The sequence below is a fragment of the Etheostoma spectabile genome, chromosome 2, assembly GCF_008692095.1.
Source record: "Etheostoma spectabile isolate EspeVRDwgs_2016 chromosome 2, UIUC_Espe_1.0, whole genome shotgun sequence".
In the NCBI taxonomy this organism is placed as follows: Eukaryota; Metazoa; Chordata; class Actinopteri; order Perciformes; family Percidae; genus Etheostoma; species Etheostoma spectabile.
In genome coordinates, this window is record NC_045734.1 from 27,658,371 (window position 1) to 27,670,606 (window position 12,236).

General features: G+C 42.9%; 1 protein-coding gene across 2 annotated transcripts in view; it reads left to right on the forward strand.

The window, feature by feature from the left end:
- The window catches only part of vwa11 (von Willebrand factor A domain containing 11), a 36,272-nt gene extending 24,417 nt beyond the window's left edge, over positions 1-11,855 (forward strand). For both annotated transcript variants that reach the window (XM_032528212.1, XM_032528218.1), the window contains exons 6-18: positions 336-464; positions 1,928-2,114; positions 2,264-2,433; positions 3,761-3,873; positions 3,982-4,098; positions 4,733-4,909; positions 6,103-6,235; positions 6,346-6,498; positions 7,240-7,332; positions 9,535-9,806; positions 9,951-10,084; positions 10,752-10,911; positions 11,101-11,855. In XM_032528212.1, coding sequence (XP_032384103.1) covers positions 336-464; positions 1,928-2,114; positions 2,264-2,433; positions 3,761-3,873; positions 3,982-4,098; positions 4,733-4,909; positions 6,103-6,235; positions 6,346-6,498; positions 7,240-7,332; positions 9,535-9,806; positions 9,951-10,084; positions 10,752-10,911; positions 11,101-11,490 — 2,228 coding nt within the window. In that variant the 3' untranslated portion in view covers positions 11,491-11,855. The remainder of the gene's footprint in view (positions 1-335; positions 465-1,927; positions 2,115-2,263; positions 2,434-3,760; positions 3,874-3,981; positions 4,099-4,732; positions 4,910-6,102; positions 6,236-6,345; positions 6,499-7,239; positions 7,333-9,534; positions 9,807-9,950; positions 10,085-10,751; positions 10,912-11,100) is intronic.
- Positions 11,856-12,236: the final 381 nt, after the last annotated feature.

Consider the following 12,236-nt stretch of genomic DNA (forward strand, 5'->3'; position numbering starts at 1 on the left):
TTTCAATGCAGGACTTTTACTTGTAATAGTCTTTTTACATTTTGTTATTAGTACTTTGACTCAAGTAAAGGATCAGAATACTTCTTCTAGAACTCCTTGAATTACCCGTATAATTGTAGGTAAAACTCAATCTATAGACCAAAGAGCAGTGAGCGCGACACAGTTTGGTTATGGCTTTGTGCCATGGGCACCGAGAGATCCTGGCTGCCGGGTGTGTATTATTTTTAGATAACCAAAATAACTCTGACATTGCATCCCATCACTGTTCTAACACATACCATAAAGCAGAAGTCAACCTACCGTTTACTGATTGGGCCTCTTGTGTGCTTGTGTAGATGTCGACACTCCCACCTGTAAGGACTGTCCCAGTGGAAGATGCACCAATTCCATGCTCCCCAGCATCCTGCAGGAGAGGAAACTCACATCAGGCTACATGGGAATCTTCTCTGCTGCCAAGCCCAAAGGTATCAGAGACGCACATTTCTCCAAAGTTTGGACAATATTTGAACATGGAGCCTAAACCATGCTCATATATCGTTACCAGTGGATGGAGTCTGTGCATCGTAGTTTAATAACCCTCAACAATATAGTGAACTTTCACAGCTGTTCAAAATAGGTAAGCATTTACACAAGCCCCTAATTCTTGCATCAATGACTTGGCAAACTATATTTCATTTAGGTAGAATGCTGACTTATATAAGAGGCCACATTTAGAATGAAGTCATTCATTTGTCCCAAAACAGGATATTATAAGCCAAGTTCTATACCATAAAGTACTTTGGTTTTGGTAGACATGCTTATTTGCTTCCTTGCCAAGATTTGGTCGTGTCTAAAGTATATGGTAATCCAGGATTCTCTTGCAAGATGGATGAGGCTAGGCGTTGGCCTTGAAAGGTTAGGGTGAGATGGTGAAAGTAGCCCTCCACTCAAAAATGTTTTTCTTGTTTATGTCAGCCAGAATAAACTGTGAAAGAACCTAGAACCAGAACCAGAACGAACTGTGAAAGAACCTAGAACCAGAACCAGACTGAACTGTGAAAGAACCTTGACCATACTGACTTGAACCCGTGCAGAGTTTGTCACTAGAGATGTGTTTTCACACTCCTCTCCTGAAGGGGATGTCTGTGCCCTTCCCTTAAATCAAAGATTCAAATGTATTCCGGGCAAGCTTGATTAGGTACGTCACTAATACGTAAACCAATTTCTGTTAAGTATGCTAAAGCTAGCAATTGAGTCTTCAGTCAGTCTTCGCAGCCACTGCCAATTACAAGCTAACTATATCGACAACGTTTCATTTCCGAGATAGTTCAGGTACCTGGATTTCCCTCATTTCGGACGGGTGTCTATCACCTTCCACTTTTATGTGTGTGGTGGAAGATCTGGCAATGCAAGACTACAAGCTAACAAGCTAACAAACAAGATGCTAACTACATTTGCCATTCTGATAAGTCTTCTATTTACAGATTTTGGTGCACAACAGACTCTGACTGATGCCTAGTTCAGACAAAACACCAAAACTATAGTTGCAGATTGTGAGCTCGTGGAGCTTTGCCAGCAGGCTGCCCCCTTGTGGAGCTCCGCCAATGGGCTGCCCGGGCTCCGCAAGACGGCTGTCCGCCAGCGAGGAACTGTCAAACTAGAACTCAATATAGAGAACAAGGAAATAGATATTATGCTTTACCAATAACTAACACACATCCTTCTCTAACTCAAAATGCCCAGTATTAACTGGGTTTTAATGACGTTTAAAATTAAAATCCAGATGAAGCACTCATAAGGCAGTTATCTAAAATACAGTTGTTCTACCTTGAGTACAAGACATTTTGCCGGGAAACACAGTCTACCCAGGAAAGCACACTTGAATACATAACAGGCACAAGTCCACTATTTCTAAAAATGTAAACCTGTCCCCTCTGCCCTGTGCCAGGTAAATGCAGCCATGGCGGTGCAACTGACCTGACTAGCACAACAGTCCCTCGTGGCGGCATCAGCAAAGATGAGCGCCACTCGGACAACAAGGCCCTCCACGATGTCGCTGTAAACGCAGCCACGGAGGCCAGCCTCCAGCTGCTGCAGGACATCCGATTAACTGCCGGGGACAAGGAATTTTTGAGGTATGAACTTTAGACACAAAAATTGTCTCGATCCTGTGTTGATCTAGAATCGCAAAGTTTGCAAAGCAGCCCGATGTCACTGTCAGGACCGAGAGGGATGCAAGGCTTACCTGACCTTTAATTCTTCACTCTCTGTCTCTTTCTCACAGAATGATGGGGATCGCCCGCTCATCCGTCGTCTGCTTCGTCATTGACACCACGGGCAGTATGTCAGATGACATCGCTGAAGCCAGGGAGATTGTAAACGAAATCATTGACAGCAAAAAAGGAACCCAGGACGAGCCATCCGAGTACATCCTGGTGCCTTTCAATGACCCCGGTATGAACTCTTCTACTTTACTGACACTGTTACGGAATCAATGAGTTGAGATAGTAGATAGTTTGAGTTTGAAAATTTGGAGTGATTTCTCCTTGGTTTTGTTTTGTTTCACACCTGGAAAAATCCAAGCGTGCCAAAATTTGCCATTACAAACCACACAAGTAGGTTCACTCCACTTATTGGTCAGATGTGTCTTAGGGGGGAGCAGGGAAGTAGATACAGGAAGAAGGTCCTGTGTTCTGGACTTATGCATATATTTCTTACATCTCCAGGGTCAAATCAGCTCATTTCATTGAAATCATCAGAAATTGTTTCACAAGCAACCTTACCACGTCTGCTCTGGTCACCGAGACTTCGCTGTGCTCTGCCGCTGTCCGTCTCACACGTTCATGCTCTTATGTAAAGTTAGATTTGGCAAACTGTGGTGCATACTGTAAATCTGTACAGACCAGGGAAGGAGACAGATTGTGTTAACATTTGGGGCTCAGCCCCTACCTAGGGAGGCCTGGGGCCATGCCTTTTGAAGGTTCCTTTCCCATTTATGGCAGCTTTATGCACATTTTTCCATGCAAGTTGCTAATAGAATACCTAGAAATCTTTACATCATTGGAAAAAAATTGTCTAACAACAATGAAAACACTACTATGGGGAAAAACATCATCACATGTGAATACAATTGAACTAAATCCAGAAAACTCTCAACTTTCAAGTTAGACCAATTTATGCAATTCCAACACTGTTTATTAACCCCTAATTAATAATTTAACCTACTTTTTGAGCATTAATAAGCCCTTTTCCCAATTAGCTAGCATGACTGGGTACCAGTGGATTCTTTAGGTCGTCTAGTTTCATGTGATACAAACATATTCACTCTAGCATTAACACGAAACCCCCTTCAGCTTTTGGTTCTGTAGTATAGAAAGACATTTAGTCAAAATAGAAAATTAAAAGAACGCAATCTATCCATTATTTTGATGGAGAGTGGAGTCATATAGGGTTAGCCCTTTGGGTAAAGGTGGGTTTTAAAGGTGGGCAGAGACTCTCTGGTACGGATGGATAGCGGGAAAGGCGAGGAGCCGAATGGCTGAAGGCTCCAAACCCCATTGTGGACAAGCAGGCAGAAGGAGTGGAAAGCAGTGAGGAAGAGGGGGATTGGAGTAAGATTATAGAGGGCTTTGAAGGTGAGAAGAAGAATCTTAAAGTCAGTACAGTATTGGACAGGGAGTCAGTGCAGTTGCTTAAGGAGTGGAGTAACGTATACTATTAAAAATACCTAAAACACAGGTTAGTCTTGGCACTTAGCCCATTTTCTGTGCTCTATATGTAGCATTTGGACCACCGATCAGGACAACAGACCCTAATAAGATGAAAGAAGAAGTGGCTAAGCTCACAGCCACGGGAGGTGGTGATGTCCCTGAGATGTGCCTGTCTGGACTTCAGGTACCAAAACCATGATAATGTCTAACTAGGGGGGTTGAATATTTTCATGGACCCCTCAAAGACTGTGGTGATAAATAACTGACTATGTCCTCTGTTTTGTATCTCCAGCTGGCTCTGACCAACGCCCCTGCCTCTTCCCACATCTATGTTTTCACTGATGCTATAGCCAAAGACATTGCCCTCAAGGACACTATTGTTGCTCTCATCAGGAGCTCCAAGTCAACGGTAAATACTGACTGACACCCTGGGATGCACATTGCAGATTGCATCCGAAATCACATACAACGCATTACATTCACAACATGTATACTTTAGTTCAACATACTTTTGTGTAGATAAACAATAGTGCGTATCTTTTTGGAGGCTCTAAGCTGTAATTTTTCGATGTTTCCTAAAAGCCTTCTTGCCGGTTGGGGAAGCGTAACCATGGTAGCCCCTGCAGACCTTAGCTCTAGTGGCATTGCAAGATAATGCTTAAATTACTGAAAAAGCTAGGCAACAAGACCAAGATTTGCAGCTGACAAAATCACAGATTTTTATATGTAGAAATGGTATTTACATTAAAGCATTTTGAACGTGACAGAGTTGCCATGGTTGCTGTCCGTTTGTCTGTTTAAAAATGTTGTCGTTACTCCGCACTGCATTGTGTGATACTTATGCGGGGCATACTGTTACATTTCACTGGAAATAGTATGCAATTCATGTACTATTGGCTTCATTCTAAGATTTCAGACATCTCACGTACTGTTTCAGCCTACTAAATATAGCATGCAAGAATGGAATTTCAGACACATCAGTTTAACTTAAATGGACCTGCAAAGGCTTGGTTTATAATCTCAACATCAAATGACCTCCACAGGTGTCCTTCTTCATGACCGCGGGCGATGGTAGGCGCCGGCGTTCCCTCAGCGCTGCGGCTTCCTTCGAAGATTACATTGAGCTGGCGTTGGCTTCTGGAGGCCAAGCCATCCAGGTGTCTAAGGCACATTTGCCTGAGGCCACAGATGTCATCCTTGACACCTCTACTTCAGCTCTGGTAAAACTGTACCATCATTCTGTACTATATGAGGCATGTAGCACTCCCTAAGGACTTAGACTTAGACTTAGACTTCTCTTTATTGATCCTCTGGGATGACTCCCGCAGGAAATTGAAAGTTCCAGCAGCAGTTTTAGCAAGAACAAAGAAATGAAAAATAGATAAAAAGACAGTATAAAGACAACAAAATCAACAAAATACCAATAAAAATAATAACAACAATAAGAACATTCGTCAAATAAACAAAGAAAAGACCATAAATTATTATTAAAGTGTCAGTGTTTAGTCCAGTGTTAAAAATTATTATAAAGTGACCAGGTGTGAATTTAAGTCCAGGTATGTATGTATGTATGTATGTATGTGTTATGTATGTATATATGTGTGTATGTATTGTATGTGTGTATGTATGTATGTATGTATGTATGTATGTATGTATGTATGTATGTATGGATTGTATGTATTGTCCTCTCTGCCCTATTTCCTCCTCCCCCCTGTGAGGAGTTGTGTAGTCTAATGGCATGAGGGACAAAGGAGTCCTTGAGTCTGTTGGGCAGGCTTGGAAGGAGCAGCCTTCCACTGAACCGGCTCCTCGGGTGCTGATGACGGTGTGCAGGGGGTGGCTGGCATTGTCAGTATGTCCAGCAGTTTGTCCAATGTCTCCTCTCTGCCACCGTCACAGTGAGTCCAGCTTCATGCCGACCACAGAGCGGCCCGCCTGATCAGTTTATCCAGCCTGTGGGTGTCCTTCTCGATATGCTGCCCCCCCAGCACACACAGTGTAGAAGAGGACACTGGTGACCACAGACTGTAGAACATCCACAGCAGTTTGCTGCAGATGTTAAAGGAGCGCAGCCTCTCAGGAAGTACAGCCGGCTCTGTGTCTTCCTGTCCAGGTGGCGCTGTGTGTTGTCCAGTCCAGTTTGCTGTCCAGCCACAGCCCGAGGGATTTGTACGACTGAACTGCCTCCACCTCAACTCCCTCTAGCAGGACCGGTGGTGGTCTTGGTCTGGACCTCCCAAAGTCAACGACCAGCTCCTTCGTCTTAGAGGTGTTGAGCTGTAGGCAGTTAGTGCGACACCAGAGAGCAAAGTCCCCCACCAGACTCCGATACTCCTCCTCCCTGTCACCGCTGATACATGATACAATGAAGCGGTAACTCATTATGCTCTTCTTATTCTCCCTTCTTCCTTAGGTGACAGTTCTTCAACGAGCAAGGAACCCTGGGACGCAGGAGACCTTCCCCTTCATGGTGGATGAATCTCTAATGAATATCACTATCTACATCACAGGAACATCCATTAGCTTTCTACTAACCAACCCTGCAGGTAACATACCATTCCCAGTGCAGGGTCTACACCATCCTTTTTCTTGCTGACAAGATTATTGTTATTTGATGCATATTTGTGACATCTGAATGCATGACAACACATTCCAGGTGTGAACCAGAGCAGCAATGAGGACACAGGTAAACTAGGGACCATAAAGGCAGTGGGCAACCTGAGGAGAATCCGTTTTAACTCGGACATACAGCCAGGAACCTGGCAGATCAGCATCACCTCCAACCAACCATACACACTTAAAGTCACAGGTCAGAGACTCTGTTCATGTCACTTGCCCTTTCTACACAGAAATGCTATTGAAATTGTGTCGTTTGACTAATACACTTTATAACTAGATAGAAGAAATAGTACAACATTGCTTATTTGCTTTCTTGTTGAGAATGAAAGCTATCCAGTGAATAGAAGGCTAGAATAAGCAGCATAAAGACTAGAAATGGGGAAATTAGCCAGCCTGTCCAACAGTTGTCACCCTGAGGTAATTTCTCCAAATTCCATCGGGCTTGGATCAGGTCCGATTGGTTAAAATTTCCAGCAGTTTTTTTGATTTTGTTGTTTAATGCAGACCCTACAGTGTGTGAAACACCATGAATAATGCATGGCCTGTGTGTGACCGCCATCTTTTGGATCCATAATCAATTTACACTCACTTCATTTGTTAAGTTTAGAAAAATCTTTCAGTGTGTGTAATCTGGGGTTGCCTTTCTCATGTAACTTCTGTCAAAAAAGCAACTGAAAGTATTTCACAAAAGGTCAAACTACTCCTTTAAGATTATCCGAGTTCAGGTTTGCACTGCCCTTTATTGTGTTGTAACTGTTTTTTAATCAGTAGCATTTTTACTTCACATTCTATTCCCACTGCGTCTCGGTCCATGCAAACCATGTACATTCATTTAGCTTCTATTGTCAAATGAATATGACACAATTATTACACGGCTGTTGTCAGACTTGGTCCAGTTTTTAAACATCTGCATCTGTGCTTGTGTTTCCAGGCCAGAGTACTATTACCTTCATCTATGAGTTTGTCGAGAGCTTCGCCGGACCTCACCCAGGTTATGCAGTACTCAGTGGGCGTCCACAAGCAGGTACACCGCATGCCATAAAGCAAGTCAAGGGTTTCAAAACAGTAGTTAGATGGACCTCATTAACCTCATGTACCTCATGTACATTGTAACGGAAAGAAGGTAATTATGTGTCATAATCAATCCGAAATGTGAGTGTGTAATTAGGACTCTCTATAGGAACTTAGGGAGCAGGCTTTTGTATTGTCTATGTAGCGTATTTTCCGGACTATGAGTTGCTCCGGAGTATAAGTCGCATCAGTTAAAAAATACGTCATGAAGAGTAAATAAAAACATACAGGTTGCACTGGATTATATATCACATTAATTTAGAAATGTATTTCACAAAATCCAAGACCAAGAACATCTAATCAGAAAAGTTGAACAGTTATTCAGCTACACAGTAGCGTAAAGAACATACCTGGGTGGCAGAATAGGCTAAATTAACATAACAAGCCAGTGAGTCCAACAACCAAGTTACCGGTAACCAAGTTCACCAAGCTTCCCATCTCATTGCACATCACTGAATTAATTTAATTCTTTATCCTCTGTGTCCCTTCTGAACAACCCCAACAACTCCTGAGGAAGATAATGCACCATCTCCTCTTAACCTTCAATGGTTAAGTTCATTTTTTCAGGGGTACAGGAGCAGCATATAGTTGTTACAAACCTATATCACCCTCTAGAGGCTGTAGAAGGTACAGTTTACTCCTTGGTTCATGTCAGTCTGTATGAATTAACATTTAAAAAACACATAAAATTATATACAAAGCCGCACCTGACTATAAGTTGCAGGACCAGCCAAACTATGAAAACAAGTGGGACTTATAGTCCGGAAAATTTGGTAATTATATCTGTACATTTTTTTCCAATCTTAGCGCAGGTGTCAATGTTTTAACAGTGTTTTCTACCCAAAATACCAAGCATCCCTATTATTGTCTGTGGGATACTGTTTGATGCCACAGTGCACAGCCTCCGTGCTAGAATAACATCAATTAAAGGTGAAAAGCAATTAAGTCACCAAAGCTATGAGCTAAACTCTTGCTACATAATTGTCTAGCTTTAGAAATGGCTATAATGAATATTTTAATATCACTCAGTAGATAACTTGACAACTTGTCTGTAAAACAACAAGACAATAATCACCCAACTCAGTTTATCTCAGCTAAAAGGAGAGTTTTTGCATTTTGGTTTTAAAGTAACAGTTTGTAGGATTTAGGAGGATATATTGGCAGATATGGAATATATGATTCATAATTATGTTTTCATTTGTAAATAATCACCTGAAACTAAGAATCCTGTTTTTGTTAGCTTAGAATGAGCCCTTCATATCTAATCGGGAGTGGGTCATCTTCCATCAGGCCTGGCATGTTGCTGCAGTAACCCAGAATAGACAAACCTAACACTGGCTCTAGAGAGGTTACCTGAAGGCAACCGTAGGTGTTTCCTTAGCTTAAGGAGGGGTACGGGGAGAGGTATTCAGGTGGTTGCAACCTCACAGCTAGATGCTACTAAATCCTGCACACTGCTCCTTTAGGGTTCTCCTTTCTTTTCTAAGTCTGGTTTGCTCTCACCGCTCTCAGTAATTATTCCTCAACAAAAGCTCTGATAAACCCACTGTTCACTACCTGGCCAGCACCCAACAGCAGACAAAGTTACTGAATTGCTGGTGAGCTTTGCGGAACATGTAGGAGCTAAAGAGACAGATGTTACCCTCATGAAGTCCAAAACAGAGATAAAAGGAGAGAGAGGTGACTCAGTTCCATGTCTGCTGGATGTGTAAATTAGCAACTGTCTGCTAACAAGTTTGCCATTACAATTTTACATGGTTTAGAACATGCTGCTGTGGAGCCTCTCTGTGGCAAATCAATTAATGGAGGTTTAACTTTACTGATAAGCAGACAGACAGCAAAGGCCTCAGCTGACATGGGGCACACACTCTTACTGGGGTCGCCCTGAAAGAGATATGCTCAGGAAAAGGACATGGGCGGGGCTACAAAATGTATGTTTCAGTGACACAAGGGACAAGAACGGGACATGAACTCCAGTCTCATGGGTCAAAGTCCGGTGTTGTTTGGCCCATCCACCCCCCCCCCCAACCAACCAGATGTTGGGTCTTTCGTAATGGGTTGTAGCCTCCTGTTGAGTCATTCAATCACTTATTTGCCGGAAGAAAATATTGTTCATCCTTACCTTACTTCTTCCCTTTCTCTTCTGGAAACCCAGGCCAGCCAGCCACTCTGGTACTCTCAGTAATGGGTCGGAAAGGGCCGTCCTCGATGACCATAGGGAATGTTGCCCTAGTAACTGTGTCTGGTCCTGAGACTGTTAGAAATAGCACGGCGACTGACATGGGCAACGGAAAAATCCTGGCGACTGTTGACGTAGTCCCTGAGGGGGAGTTTGTGGTCTCTCTGAAAGGAACTGATAAAGAGTCAAACAGTGAATTCCAGAGGCAGTCCACCACCCAGATGTCCGTCTCCAAAGTGAATATCCAGGTCCGTCTCTTCACTTTGTCTTTCACAACATGTATTCACAAGCATGCAGGCTCTGTTTGACAAAGTAAATTAAAAAGGAAAGAATATTAAACCCTTTTGCACTCTCCTTCACGTTTGGTTCCCTTCTTCTTCATTCCCCTGTAGGCCGTGGTGGGCAGCAGTGTGGAGCCAGGGAAAGTCTTCAAGCTCCCCTTCAGTGTGATGACCCAGGGCTCTGGTGGTCAATACTCCATCAGCGCCAGAAATGACAGAGACTTCCCAATGAACTACCCCCCCAGGTGAGGGAAAGCAGCTAAAAAAATTGCTTTTTGTCAAATACGGACACATCCCTGAATCTAAAGTACCTGCTGCAGAGTTAAAACTAGGAGGGGGGTTATTTTGTGGAACCCCCACCCACCAGTTGGAGTAAAGGTTAAGGTCCTTGCACAGTGAGTCCCAAATGTATATGCGAGCGACAGCAGCGTCACATTTTGTATTGTTATTGCAAAGAAACTTTGCAACGGATTAATTAAAACTTATCGGACACAGTGTGCAAGGCTTCTGTGCGGGACAAATTATTAGGAAGACAGATAGGAAAAAACGCATCAAAAAGGTTTTGGACTCGGTGTGCAAGGACCGTATTAAGGTGCCAGTAGACTCTGTCAGAACTGCTTCTTGGACATTCCAAGTCTCTACAGAACCCCCTCCGTCCACACCTTTGCAACGTCAGATTAGGGGATGCTGTGTCCAACAATTGAAAGTGTTGACATGTAAGGGACAATGTCAGTCAATGTGAATAAAATACAGGCTTGGCTTATCCCCTGTGGGTGAATTTTCTAAATCACTTTTTGTTCCGTAGTAATTCTAGTCCCGTGCAAATGTAACATATTTCAATCAAAACCAAATGTTATTTACAGTATTAGCTCCTGTATTCATGAAGTGTTTTCTTCTCTCTTCTATCGGCAGTCTCACCCTGACAACTGGACAGTATGCTAACACTACCATTACCATTACTCCACCTGCCAACACGCCGTCAGGCACCGATATCACTCTGACTCTGGATGCCAAGTCGTCCAATGGCGTTGACTCCAATTACGTCGTTTTGAGATTCTCGGTCGTTTCCAAGGTAACCAGACACATCCTTGAAAGCACAGTCGAAAAGAGTGAAACAAGTGAATTAAAAAGCTTTTGAACATTGCCACAAAGTTGTCTCTGACACGTGCACTTACGTATGAGTATCCTCCAGATTCAGATTGCCCTGTGCTGTGATTCATAACTACAATGACCAACCTTTCTTCTCTTGCTCACTGTACAGATAACCGATTTTGTTCAGCCTTCGTGTAAAGTGATCAGTGTTCAGGCTGATGAATGCCCTAAAGACCTGTCTCAGTGTGGACATTTCCAGTGGGAGTTTGCGGCCACCCTTAGCGACGGAAACGGCACGGGGATAGAGAGCGTTTCCCTGCGCCAGGGCAGTGGGAACCTCACGACGACCTCCCTGAGTGGTCCCATCGTTCAGGCCAACTACACAGCCTCCTGCTGCTCGCAGATCGTCGAGTTCGTAGCTGTAGATAAAGTTGGCAACGTGGGGAAGTGCCATCATTCCATTGTCAGGTCTGCTGGGCCTCCTGCTTTAACTCTGACGCTTCCATTGTGGTTGTGCCTGCTGGTCTCTGCCTGTGTCACCAGGTTGTGTAAGCCTTAGGTTAGGGTGCCCACTATCTTCTGTCTGTACTCTGCATCAGGTACCAAATAAACCACTTACCTCTCTAAACTGATTAAAATAAAGTTCCTACTGGTGATGGACATCCTGCTTGAATAGAATGTGAGCACTGATTAGGCAAGTGATGATGAATGTACGCTTAAGATCTGATATGTAATAATTATGATACAAAAACAATTGTATTGCATGGTTTTTAACATGTCTGTATTGTTGACAAAAATCTTATAATCTGAGCATGAAGCAAGCCAAATATCCCTAAACTTGTTCACCAGGACAAACAAGCATGTCAAGTAAATTCTCTTCAATGGACAGTTTTTACATTTTTTTACAGTAACATTTCATTTGTTCCCAAATGTTCTTTTTGTAATGGCAAACGTTGGCAACATTTGGTGGGTTTTGTTAACATTTTCCAGACAAATCCATAATATTCAAAGAGAATGGGCTGACAGGCTTTCTCTGGGTGGAATAAATGGAAACGATGATGTTCAAAAATAGAGACGGAAAAATTAGATACAGAAACTTCAATAGTGGAAGTGTTTCTGGTAAAAAATGTAGTATTTCTTTCACCAACATGTACTACAATGGCGGCAGAAATCTCTGTAACCTTAACTTTGTTAATAGTTATTGACAGAATGTTTTTTGTAACATATCTATATTTCCATAATGTTGTTTGTAGACACTTAAATTAACAATCTGAGCCTGTCAGTGGCAAAAGCATCACTTTAACT